The sequence below is a fragment of the Cricetulus griseus genome, chromosome 2 (genome assembly GCF_003668045.3).
Source record: "Cricetulus griseus strain 17A/GY chromosome 2, alternate assembly CriGri-PICRH-1.0, whole genome shotgun sequence".
NCBI lineage: Eukaryota > Metazoa > Chordata > Mammalia > Rodentia > Cricetidae > Cricetulus > Cricetulus griseus.
Genome location: NC_048595.1, coordinates 37,126,453 through 37,139,690, shown reverse-complemented (window position 1 = coordinate 37,139,690; position 13,238 = coordinate 37,126,453). Strand labels below are relative to the sequence as shown.

Here is a 13,238-nt window from a genome sequence, read left to right as displayed (position 1 = left end):
CAAAGTCAATAGAGATGTGTGACATAGGGATGAACCCAAGAACTTCACCCCTACACAAAGAACCAGGTGTGGGGGCTGGAGAGTTGGCTCAGAGGTTAAGGGCACCGACTGCTCTTCCAGAGGTTCTGAGTTCAATTCCCAGCAACCACATGGTGGCTCACAACTATCCATTATGAGATATGGTGCCCTCTTCTGGTGTGCAGATATACATGGAAGCAGAATGTTATATACATAATAAATAAAATCTTAAAAAAAAAAAAAAAGAACCAGGTGTATTTGACACATCTTGATCCTGCCAGACTCTTGCCAACGTCATCACTGCTTCTGGCTAGTCTCCTTTGTTTCACTTTTGCTTTTCTCCACTTCTGAAACATTGTCATTTCTACTCGCATTGCCCAACAGACATTAAGTGAATAACAAAGACAATCTTCTACCATCTGATAAGGTAAATTAACTATCAAGTCAATTACACGACTGAAACATCTTCTGAAGTGCCTTTATGCTCCCAGCAGACATCAAGAAATGGAAATTCATATTATTATCGACCTAAACCATATGTAACTACACAGGTAAATCCTGTGAGTTTAAACACATGCATTTTCCAATAGCAAACACCAATGACTAATCCATTCTGGAAGCTCCAAACAGAAAGTGGGGAGGAAGCAGTCTTCCACACACCCCAAAATGAGTTCATCTGCTTATTAGTATGGGATATACTCTAGTGGTGAATGGACCTACAAGTCTTTTGGAAAAGACTGACAGAAACCAGGCATAGAGCAAATGTTTCACAGGACCTGTTCTCCTCAAAGTGACAGTTTCTGGGAGTAGTAAGTTACAAATAGTGCTTTTTCCTTTATCCGACTGATGTTTTGTTAACTTTATTCATCAGGCAGAACAAAACTGTCAGCAAAGAGTCTTTCAGGCTACACCTGTTCTCTATTAACTTTTAAATGCTCTTATCACATGTTTAGTCTGTAAAAATGTTCTTGATTTGACAGGTTAAATGTTACAGCAAACACTTTCATGTAGCAGTTGAGCCAAGGTATTAGCTTAAAAGTAACAAGACCTGGAACATAACATAAATAAGACATCAAGCCTCTGTGTTCTCTCTCTGTCTCTCCCTCTGTCTCTGTCTCTCTCCTTGCCAAGAAAGAGATTTCTAGAGTGATTTCCTTTTTTAAAGGAGTTTATTACTTTTTATTTCATTTGTATCAGTAGCTGCCAGCATTATGTATGTGTACCAAGTATGTGCCTGGTGCCCACCTGAGGGCATCTGATGCCCTGGTACAGAAGTTACATATAGATGGCTGTGAACCACCACATGGGTGCTGGGAACTGACCCCACGTCCCCTGCAAGAACAACCAGCACTCTTAACACTGAGCCATCTTTCTCTCCATACCTGAAGTGATTTTTTAAGAAATGTTCTGATTTCGATTCAGAACTTGCTTATGACACAGTACTTGTGTGTGATTTTGAGGTCTTCCACAATCTCAGTTCTAATAACATTTGAACTGGAACATGTCTAGATTAACCAAATATGATCCATGAAACTTTAACACAAAGGGAGTAAGTAAATCAAGACAATTTCAAAGAGAATAAGGATGAGGAAATAAGTGATACTGAAGGAAGATCAAGTTAGGGCAGACTGAGGCAGAGACTAATTCTGTTTGGGATTTTTTTTTTTTTAAGTTACTATTAGAACCTGACATGGTGGCACACCTTTAATACCAGCACTGGAGGCAGATCTTTGAATTCAAGGCCAGCCTGGTTTACAGACCTAGTTTCAGGACAGCTAGGAATACAAAGAAACTGTCTTGAAAAACAAAAATTGCTACTAGCCCCCTTACCTCAGAGAAACTACTCCCTGGCACAACCAATGTACCCATACAGATGGATGTTGTTTTATTGTGCTGGTTCTGAGACTTAAACACAAAAGCCATGAACTCTGACTCTGTTAGCTTCACATTGCTAGGATAACATAACTGGCAAAAAAGCAACTTAAAGGAGGGCTTATTTGGGCTCACAGTTCAAAAGGATAGAGTCAATAATAGAGAAGGGGATATGACAGCAGGAGGGTGCCTGCATGTTATTAAAATCCAGGAAAATAGAACAGGACAGAAAATAGATAGCCCTCATCCTCTCATCACCAAATCTTATGACATTCTTTAGAACAAAGAGGGAGGAAGAGGAAAATCACTCTCTTAGAAAACAGGTTCTCTGGTCTTCAGATTCTGAGTTACACCACCAGCTTCTTGGTTCCCGATTATATAAGCCTATCATTTGGCTTCTCACCCTTTATAATTTTGAGATAGTTCCCCAAATAAAAACTTTTGTATGTTTACATCTGTATCTATCTCTTAATAGTTCTGTTCCTCTGAAAACCCAAAAGTTTTTCCCAAGTTATCATAATTAATTGAAATAAAATGCACATACTCTGAGGAAGCAATCCTATTGACACTCATATGCAAAGTTACATTTGCAAGAACGCTCACCGAAACACAGTTAACACCAAAACTACCCCTAGAAACTGTCCTAAATAGCCACAACTGAGATGGTACAGCTAAGCTATAACAATATCCAGAATATTCTGCAGCTACAAATAAAATATATTAAATGTATAGGAAAAGCACTGAAAAAAATAAACATGGTTTATTTTGGGGGAAAGTAAATAACCCTATTAGATGTAAAAAAAAATTAAATTTGTGGATTTTGTGATATTGAGAAAGAGGAGACTGAAGAAATAGGTCAGCTCATTTGCTGCTCTTGTAAAGAACTTTATTTTGATTCCAGCACCCACATGACAGCTCACAACTGTTTATAACTTAGTTCCAGGAGAGATGACATTCTTCTGGACACACATACATGCAGGCAAACACTCATCATACACATAAAATTAAAACAAGAAATAAACTTTTTAAAGACTATTGATAGAGATGGAAAGAGTAAGTAACTGGAACCTCCAGAGAAGAAACGGAACTTGTCTCAAAAGATATGTTTTTTGTTTGTTTGTTTGTTTGTTTTGATTTTTGAGGCAGGATTCTCTGTGGCTTTGGAGGCTGTCCTGGAACTAGCTCTTGTAGACTAGGCTGGCCTCGAACTCACAGAGATCCGACTGCCTCTGCCTCCCGAGTACTGGGATTAAAGGTTTGTGCCACCACCGCCAGGCCAAGATTTGTTATTTTTACAACTTAAAATGAAAAGACCAGAAAAAAAAAAAAAAAAGTATAGTAGATAATCTGAAGCTCTTCTCACCTCTTCTAAAATAGCAACATAAGAACACTGTGTTATAAGCATCCTTAAAGAAATAGTGGTTCTTGGGGATGGAGAGATGGCTCAGAAGTTAAGAGCACCAGCTACTCTTCCAGAGGTCCTGAGTTCAATTCCCAGCAACCACATGGTGGCTCACAACCATCCATTATGAAATTTGGTGCACTCTTCTGGTGTGCTGATATACATGGAAGTAGAATGTTGTATACATAATAAAATAAAAATAAAATCTTTAAAAAGAAAAAAGGAGGGCTGGAGAGATGGCTCAGAGGTTAAGAGCACCAACTGCTCTTCCAGAGGTCCTGAGTTCAATTCCCAGCAACCACATGGTGGCTCACAACCATCCGTTATGAGATCTGGTGCCCTCTTCTGGTGTGCGGATATACATGGAAGCAGAATGTTGTATACATAATAAATAAAATCTTAAAAAAAAAAAAAAAGGAATAGTGGTTCTTTAATAGACTCAAGTTTTTTGCTTTTTAAATTCACATGGGTGTTTTGCCTGCATGTATGTATTTGTATCATGTGCGTACCTGGTACCTGTAGAGGTCAAAAGTGGAGTCAGATCTCCTGGAACTGATGTTATAGATGGTGTTAGGCACATGTGGGTACTAGGAATCTAACTGGGTCATCTGGAAAAGGAGCCAGTGGTTAAGATATAGAGCCATCTCTCTATCCCCAAGAGGCAAATATTTTGTAAACCATATCTTTTATAGATTCTTTAAAGCTTTTTTTTTGGGGGGGGGGGAGGTTAAGATAGGGTTTTTCTGTGGCTTTTGGAGGCTGTCCTGGAACTAGTTCTTATAGACCAGGCTGGTCTTGAACTCAGAGATCCTCCTTAAATTGCCTTTTTTTAAAAAAAAAAATTCTTTGCCAGGCGTTGGTAGCACACGCCTTTAATCCCAGCACTTGGGAGGCAGAGGCAGTCGATCTCTGAGTTCGAGGCCAGCCTGGTCTCCAGAGCAAGTCCCATGATAGGCTCCAAAGCTACACAGAGAAACCTGGTCTCGAGAAAAAAAAAAAAAAAAAAAAATCTTTAACTATACCCTCCCAAGAAGAAAAAGTCTTATCCTTAAAAGACCAGATCTTAAGGTCTACCAGATTTTTCCTATCTAGTTCCTTCTGAGTGTACATGATGAGTTCTGGATTTTGAAATTAAAAGCTTTTAAAATTCTGCTCAGCATACTTACCATTCATTCACTCAGAATAAACCAAAGCATCTCAAAAATTTGTCTTATTCATACTTGAGGTCCAGAAAGCTACTTGGGTGCCCCCTAGGGACCAAATTTTTAAAATGTATACAGCTTCAGGATACATTAACATCTCTGTCATCAATATTTATTCAACAAGTACCTACTATGTGCTGGGTACAATGCTCAACAACAAACACAAAAAGATAAATAAATCAAGTTTCTGATTTCTGTAGTCTCAAATTCAATCTCATTCAAAACTTTCCTAAGCACACTATGAGTCATCCATTCAATGAAGCTCTTAAGGAAGTTTTGACACATGATAAATATGGTATGAACATGCTTTACATATTACTTATGTAAATAAAATGTTCACAATCTATGAAAGAGAAATTAAATATTCTTTCCAACAAACCTATGCAAAATTGTGGATGTTATTTTCAAAAATAAGTTTAGGTAACAGAACTCTAATTTATTTTGGATCAAAACAAATATAAAGCTTACTTTTCAAAAATTCACAAATGAGGCCTGATGACCTGATTCTCATCCCTGAGCTCACATGAAGATAAAAGGAGAGAAGCAACTTCACAAAGACAAGCAACTTCACAAAGTTGTCCTCTGACCTTTGTACATGTACCATAGCGCACACACACACACACACACACACACACACACACACACACGTACACACAACATAAGGAAGTAGAAACTTTTTTAAATGATACAACAGACAAGTTTTAGAAATACATCATTATATAATAATCTCACTGAGTATTTAATTAAAATAAAAGTATTCCAATGACTTAGAAAATGGCTAATTAAATAAATAGTACAAGAGGACACAGATTTAGAAATAACTAATTAGAAAGTAAAATTAAACTGAAAAGGACCATTACAAATAAATGAGTAAAGTCAATTCCCAAAGCTCCCTCAAAATTTCTCTTCCAATTAGGAGATACCTTAAAAGTTCTCTATCAGATCTGCTCTTTCCTGCCCATGGAACAATTAATAAAGTAGAGTGTGACTCCAGAAAAAAACTACCAGCTTCCTTCCAACACACTCCCTTACCTAACTCCAATATGCCAGGGCATGAGGGAAAGATATCCTGGAATCCAAGGTGTACTTCCAATAGCACATGGCAGCACACACCTGTAATCCTAGCATTTGGTAGGCTGAGGCAGAAGAACAGAGTTTGAGACCAGCCTGGATTAATATAAGGAGCCCACACCTCAAAATAAACAACACAACTTCTAGCAACATGAGTCAGAAACCAAAATAACTTCTCTCCAAAGAAACTTGCCATCTTTGAGGATATTAAGTACTGCCTATATAATGAAATTATGAGCTAAAATGCAGACTCACAGAGGGAAAAACACCTGACTTACCTGACCACAGACATTCCAGTGTTTACTTCAACAGCTAAGGAATAGTGCCTCTAAAATTATATATTTGAAATTGGCAGATTATCAGTTTAATGTTTATGGCAACTAGAACCAACAGCAAACATTTCAAAACAGTTTATTCTAGATGGCTTGGTGTAACAGGCCTATAATCATAGCTATTTATGAAGTTGAGTCTGGAGGACCACAAGTTCAAGGCCCACCTTGGTTACAGAGTAAGTGCAGGGACAACTTGCTGCAAACTTTAAAAAGTGCAAAGAGAGATGCTCTGTAGTAGAGTGCATGTCTTTCATGTTTGAGACCTGGCTTCCACTACCAGTGCAACCAGAAAAATTAATAAAAAATAGAACAACCCACAGCTTAAGCTCATATAACTGCCAAAGTCTTAAATAATAAGTAAAAGAAGAGCTCTCAAACAAACAAAAAAAAAAGAATGAAAAAAGAAAAGAAAAAAGGAGCATATCTAATCATGGATCATGGACTCTTGCAGTTGATAATGAGCAGGTTTAAGTATTAACAGCTATCAATTCATGAATAGAAATACTAGTTACTGAACACAGAGACTTTGAATCCAGTGGAGTATTGTTAGGTTGAGTGTGGACCTTTAAAAGGACACATTATAAACTCAGAAACAAAGTATCTGGGTACATTCAAAAATGAAAGTCTTAAGTCAAGTTTTAAAAGTAACACCCCTTCAAAATAAAAATTAACAGCTTCAGATAGTACTCTTATTACTGCCCAGCCTGCTGCCCCTTGCAGTTCAATAGTAGTAGTCTTTCTAAAAACAAATTAAATGGCCAATATAATAAAACCAGGAAGTTTAAAGGAAAAGACATTTGCATCTATGTGCCAGGTGTCAGACCTCATTTAATAGTCACAAATACAAAACATTCTATTTTCTCCCTTCTTACAAAGGAACTCAAGTTAAAAGTAACTTCTCTGGGGCTAGAAAAACAATAGCAGAGTCTGGAACTGCTGTTTTGACTATAAATTTTCTGCTCCTTCCCTTACTATACTATTTACATTTTAGTCATTTTACTTATAAAATAACCTGAAACCATCCACTTGCCATTTCACTTTTAAAAAGTGAAAACCAACAGAAACAAAAATGAGGAAAATGCTATGTATTTTGTTATTGAACTGTTTTTTTTAAGTTGCCTGCTATTATAAACACAACTGTAAACACATAATTTTTAGAACACATTCTATTTATTTGTGGGTGTTCTTTAGAGAATATAGGACAAGAGTTGAATGTCTGAACGTGGAAAAAGTCAAAGCAAATATGGGCCACAGCCTAGGAAAAAAGGAAATTATTTAATAAGTTCTGGGTCAAAAACTTATACCACCCAATTTAACGGGGAATGTTGGGTGTTTTATCCCAACCCTTGTTGGGATAAAACCTTTTGTTTCTAGTTGCCTCGTTTTCCTTTCAAACATTGCCCAAGACTGTCCTTTAGGCCTTCCTCACCATATCATTACTGCTCACAAGGGATAGAAAAACCGGGTGTAAACCCATATACCTGAGTCCGAAGTCTCTGCCTTTCCATGTACAAGCCACCCCTGGCCTCAAATACTAACAAAATGGAACTGGTAAACTTTAGTCAAAACTTTTATTGCATTTATTTATTTGTCTGTTTGTTTGGGCAAACACTCAGCCACAGCTCAAGTGTGAAAATCAAAGAACAACTCTCGGGGGTTGGTGCCCTCCTTCCATGTGGGTCTCGGGGATGGAACTTTTCCGCAAGCGCCGTAACCCGCTGAGCCATCTCTCCAGCCCTAAAGCAAACATTTATTTATTTATTTATTTATTTATTTATTTATTTATTTATTTATTTATTTATTTATTTTAGTAAGAGGATTTTAGAGTTGGGTGATGTCTTACTTTCTCAGTTAACAGGGGAGCCGGTTTCTTATTTGATTCGACAACTGAGGTTCAAAGAGAGAGAGAGTGACTCACTCGCCCAAAGAAAAGCGTGAGCTGGCAGCTGGGCCAAAGGTTAGCACCTGGGCTCACACGGCTCCGGTACTTTAACTACCACAAGATCCGGGTTGGGTTCCTTGAGGCGGATTAGCGGTAGACTGACAGCCCGGGAAGGAGCCACGAGAGAAGACCCGGGTCCCGAGAGTAAAAGCAAGGGCGCGCGGGAACAAAGCGGACAACGCGGCGCTCGCCCGCAGACCCGACGCCCCTCGGCCCGGGCGCGCGGTGGCCGTCGGGACTCGTAGTCCGCTGCCCACGGCGGGGGGCGCGGCAGCCAACGCGGCAGCTCCCGCTGGCCCCCGGGCCCGCTCAGCCCAAGAGCTCTCCGTCGCCCTCCCGCACCGCCTCACCTCGACAATGCGCGCGCACTGGGTCCCCTTGCCCGCACCGGGCCCACCCAAAACGAACACGACCAACGGCTTCATGAGGTGGCCAGGACAGAGCCGCAGGCCACGGATCAGCGGCGGGAAGCTCGGGACCAGGACGTGCAGCAGCCGGCGACAACAGCTGCTCAGCATACACTGCGCCTCTGACAGCGGCCGGCGCGGCGGGGCGGGCGGGGACAGGGGGGCGGGCTGAGCGGGCGCCTGGCCCCGCCGCCAGCTGCGGGCCGCCGCGACCGGAAGGGGCGGGGCCTCCTGCAAGGCTCCAGCTTCCGCTCGCGGTTCCGGTCCTTCCGAGTGTGGCTGGAAACCCAGTGCTTTTCGTATCAGATACTGGGTGGATCCCTAGCCAGACGCATCTTTCTGTCGCTCAGAGTTTCCTTTTCCTACGAGAAGCAGCTGAACTGAATAAGCAGACACTGGAATCAATAGGAACAACAGCACTGCTGGGAAGGAAACCAAGGGAAAAACAAGAACAGTTTGGTTGAGGTCTGCAGAGAAGGCCTCTGGAGAGGTGACCTTGGAACCAAGACTTGAGGTCTGGGGAGAACAGAGACTAGGCTGCAGTGGCCCACTAAGAGAGGAGGGCATATGGGAAGGTTAGGGCTCCATAGGGAAATGAAAAGTGATAAATGGGGAGTGGAGCCGGTTATGGAAAGCATTTAGAGCATATTTTAGCCACAGTGAAAGACTTTAGGCATAGCCCTGTTACTTTGATCCCAGCCATTGCTGGGAAAAATAGAAGAGCGAGCCTAAAACCGAGCCTGGATGAACACAAACCTTTGAAAGTTGGAGACATTGGTTAGCATTTTCATGGGGTTTTTATACTAACAGAACAAAGTTATAAATCAAAGCTTTTTTCAGGTAAGTTAGTGGAAACGGTGTATAGCAAAGCTGGTGGTCTCTGCTATTGGTCTCATGCTATATGATGGCATTCTTAGCATTTGGGTTTGGAAACTAGGGTTCTGTTTGTACATTACAAAATAACTTACCTAATAGTCACAAGAATGTTAGCTCACACAAAGAGGTGGCCAATAAATGGTTGTTTAGGGGCTAAGATAGCCTGAGTTTGGCTCTGGACCCCTAGCATTCCAGATCTCCAAGATCACTGAAGTTCTAATCAGTTAGCCTTGTAGAATGTTGAACACAGAAATGCCTCTTTTTCTTCAAACTTCTATTGACAGGAGGAAAACCTAGAGAATGTGGTATTCCCAAAAAGCTCATTTGGGGTCTGAGACCATGGATTTCAATTAACTGAAGATGTTTAGTTGTTCCAGTGTAGGTGGAGAAAGCAGGTGTTATGTTCTTTCCGGGTTGAGTTTTCAAGGTAAGTACAGCAGAGAGGGCCAAGAGGTCTAGAAAGTTGAGGGCGTTTAATCAAAACCATACAGGAAAACAAATAATGACATTTGTGGAATGGTAGTGGGAGGTGGCAGGAAAAGGAACCAGATATTTGAGCATTGACTAGGAAGTGGATACAGTGGCAGGTATTTGATTAAGTGAGCTACAGCACAGATGCTGCTGGTCTATACAGGATGTTGGGAAATGACAGAGATTGTGTGATGCCCATCCCAGCTTTGACTGTGTGGATAAGACTAGAAGACTGAGGAAGGGTGCATGTCCTTGTCGTAGAACTGCGTGACCAGGGTGGGTATTAGCTTTATCATCCAGATGAAGGATGGAATCAGTTATCATTGGGGTAAAGAGACAATGAGAAAGGAACTAAGGTTTTGAGACAGTCCCCAGATGTTTAAATGATAGCTAACAGACAAGGAAGGTGGCAATCTCGCCCTGTGATTACCCTCACTCTTTTTTCCTTTTGTTACTCTTTTCTTCCCATTTGCAACTTTATTGCATTTTCTCTGTCAACTTCTCTTTTCCCTTCTCTCATTTCACCCTCTTATCTCTTTGCCTTTGTGGGGGAGGGGACAACATACTACCTTTATTGAGCTTATCCACCAGAATGGAAACAAGGTCTGTAGAAAACCAAATGTTTGTTACTGTAACTTCTACTTCACAATTTAAATTCAAACAGTTTTTAAAATTATTACAAAATCAATAGCTTTTTTGATGACACAGGAACATTTAAAAGTGTTATGAACTCTAGACCATGTTTTTTGGCTTTTGGTTTGTTTTCCCAAAACAGGTTTTCTCTGTATAGTCCTGGCTGTCCTGGAACTCACTCAGTAGACCAGGCTGGCCTCAAACTCACAAAGATCTGCCTGGCTCTACCTCCCAAGTGCTAGGATTAAAGGTAGGCACCACCACTGCCCGGCCTAGTTTTTGATGATAATAAAACATAAAATAGCCGGGCGTTGGTGGTGCACGCCTTTAATCCCAGCACTTGGGAGGCAGAGGCAGGAGGATCTCTGTGAGTTCAAGGCCAGCCTGGTCTCCAGAGCAAGTTCCAGGATAGGCTCCAAAGCTTCGAGTTTTTAGGTTTCAAAAAACCAAAAAAAAACCAAAAAAACAAAAAAAGACTGTACAGGATTGAACCAGTCACATGATAACATGTTACTGGGACATGAGTCATTATATGATTATGAATGAAGTTTGAGTGCTTTGTAAACAGGTTTACATAACCATCTAGCATGCTGCAAGCTATTTCCTGGAGGTGTTGGCTGAATGAATTTCTGTTGCAGGTATAACTGGTCCCTCAGGTTTCTTGCTTACTGCATTCTAAAAGAAAAAAAAAAAAAAAAACTGGGAAACCAATAATAAAGGAAAGTGGGCTTATTAGAGCTGTGGGCAGAGCTAGGGCCAGAAAAATGACTTTCTCTCCACTATTCTTGTGGCAGACTTGTAATTTATAGAAACCACGATACAAAAGCCAGGGAGTAGGCTGAGTTAGCTGTGAGACAGCTTCATCAGGTATTTTCCTGGGGATGGCAACTCAGTGCTAATATCCCAGGTTACATCCATTCCCAGCAGGCTGCCTCTATTCCTCAGAATGAAGGAAGGTTGATTAACCCACTGCATAGTGTTAACAGAGAACTCAAAATTCTGGAGGTGGTGAAACCCAAAGTCAAAGCCCTAGCAGATGCGTTATCTGGTGAGGTCTTACAACCTGTTTCAAGGTCCCTCCTCTGTACACTTGTTGGCCATTGCTGAAAGCTTTCTTTTAATTTAAATTTTGACATTTTTAAGAATTTCATGGGGCTGGAGAAATGGCTCAGGGATTGAGAGCACTTGACTATTCTTGCAGAGGACCCACAACTATCTGTAACTCCAATTCCAGGAGTTTTGACACCCTCTCCTGACAGGCATTCATGTGGTTTGCAGACAAAATACCCATGCATATAAGATAAAATAGACATTTTTAAAACATTAAAAATTAGTTTATACATGAGCTGTTGTTTTTTTAGTCTTCTGGCTTTTGGGGGGCCCTTCACCCAGCTCCCAAATAAATCACACACAAAGGCTTATTCTTACGAATGCTGGCCTTAGCTTGGCTTCTTGCTAGCTAGCTTTTCTTATATTTAAATTACCTTGTCACCCTTTCCACTCTGGGCTTTCATCTTTCTTACTTCTTTCTTACTTTCTTCTTACTGGCTGGGTGGCTGGGTGGCTGGGTGGCTGGGTGGCTGGGTGATGTCATCCTCCTCCCCTTGTTCTTTCATTGCTCCTCTACTTCCTCGGTTCTCCTTCTATTTATCCTGTCTGCTGTTCCCACCTATCCTTGCTCCTGCCTCGCTATTGGCTGTTCAGCTCTTTATGAGGCAATCAGGTGTTTTAGACAGGCAAAGAATCACAGCTTCACATTGTTAAACAGATGTAGCATAAACAAAAGTCACACACCTTAAAATAATATTCTACTTCAATGAGTATTATATTTACATAATTTTCATCTGTCTTTCATATTGCAGTTTCTCCCATACTCTAACTTCTCCAATTCATGACCCCTTCTTATTGTTATGTACACACATGTATACACATACATGTCTATATAAATACAGCCTGCTGAGTTTACTTACTGTTGCTTCTATATGTGTGTTTAGGGCTTGTCACTTAGGACTGAATAACCTATCAGGGGGCTTGTCCCTGAAGAAGACAGATCCTATCTCGATAGCCATTAATTGCCTTTAGCTCTTTGTCTTAGTGTTCTATTGCTGTAAAGAGACACCATGACTACAGCAATTCTTACAAAGGAAAGTGTTTATTGGGGCTTGCTTACAGTTTCTGAGGCTTAGTCCATTGTCATAATGGTGTGTCATGCACACACAGGCAGAAGTGGTATTGCAGAAGTAGCTGTGAGTTTTACATCTGGACCCTCAGGCAGCAGGATGCTATGTAATATTCTTTTACACTACCTGAATATGTGTGGCTGTGATTGATTTAATAAACAAACTGAGTGGCCAAAAGCTGAACAGGATACACTTGGGCAGGAAAGCTAAACTGAGAATGATGGGATGAGAAAGGGCAGAGTCAGAGAAGTCACTGGTAGACCTGGAGAAGGAGAGGACTGTGCCATGTTAATAAAGGTACTGCCATGTGGCAGAGTGTAAATAAGGAATATGGGTAACTTAAAATATATGAACTAGGTAGTAATAAGCTGGAACTATTGGTCAAGCATTTATAATGTAAGCCTCAGAGTGGTTATTTTGAAGTGGCTGCTGGGATTGGAAAACTGCCTACAGCAAGAAGAGATCAGGCCTGTAGGCCTGAGTTGTGCTTCTGAAACCTCAAAGCCCACCGCTAGTGATACACTTCCTCAAACAAGGCCACATGTAATCCCTAATCCCTCTCGTGTAGTGCCCCTCCCTGATGACTAAGCATTCAAACAGATGAGCCTATGGGGGCCATTTTCATTCAGACCACCACACTCTTCATCTTGGTATGGGGCCCTATGAGATTGTTTAGATGCCCATATTGAGATTTCATTAGTGCATCTTCCCTGTAATATACATGATATTTTCTCAGTCTTCTGGCTTTTACAGTCTGTCTCCCAGCCCCTGCTTCTGTGGTGTTCTGAGTCTTGTTAAGGGTTGTGTTTATAGGTATATCAGTTAGTGTTGG

The 13,238-nt window shown here is 40.9% G+C and overlaps 1 protein-coding gene and 1 long non-coding RNA gene across 3 annotated transcripts in view; both read right to left on the bottom strand.

The window, feature by feature from the left end:
• Cmpk1 (cytidine/uridine monophosphate kinase 1) overlaps positions 1-8,414 on the bottom strand; it is a 29,716-nt gene extending 21,302 nt beyond the window's left edge. Inside the window, exon 1 of one of the 2 annotated variants that reach the window (XM_027402483.1) lies at positions 8,190-8,414. In XM_027402483.1, the coding sequence (XP_027258284.1) occupies positions 8,190-8,357 (168 nt within the window). In that variant the 5' untranslated portion in view covers positions 8,358-8,414. The remainder of the gene's footprint in view (positions 1-8,189) is intronic. The other variant, XM_027402484.2, reaches the window with a different exon arrangement.
• LOC113834313 lies at positions 7,450-8,181 on the bottom strand. Its single transcript, XR_003482758.2, has 2 exons — positions 7,741-8,181; positions 7,450-7,634 (listed from the first exon to the last, which is right to left on the bottom strand). It is a non-coding gene; the product is annotated as an uncharacterized LOC113834313 (long non-coding RNA).
• Positions 8,415-13,238: the final 4,824 nt, after the last annotated feature.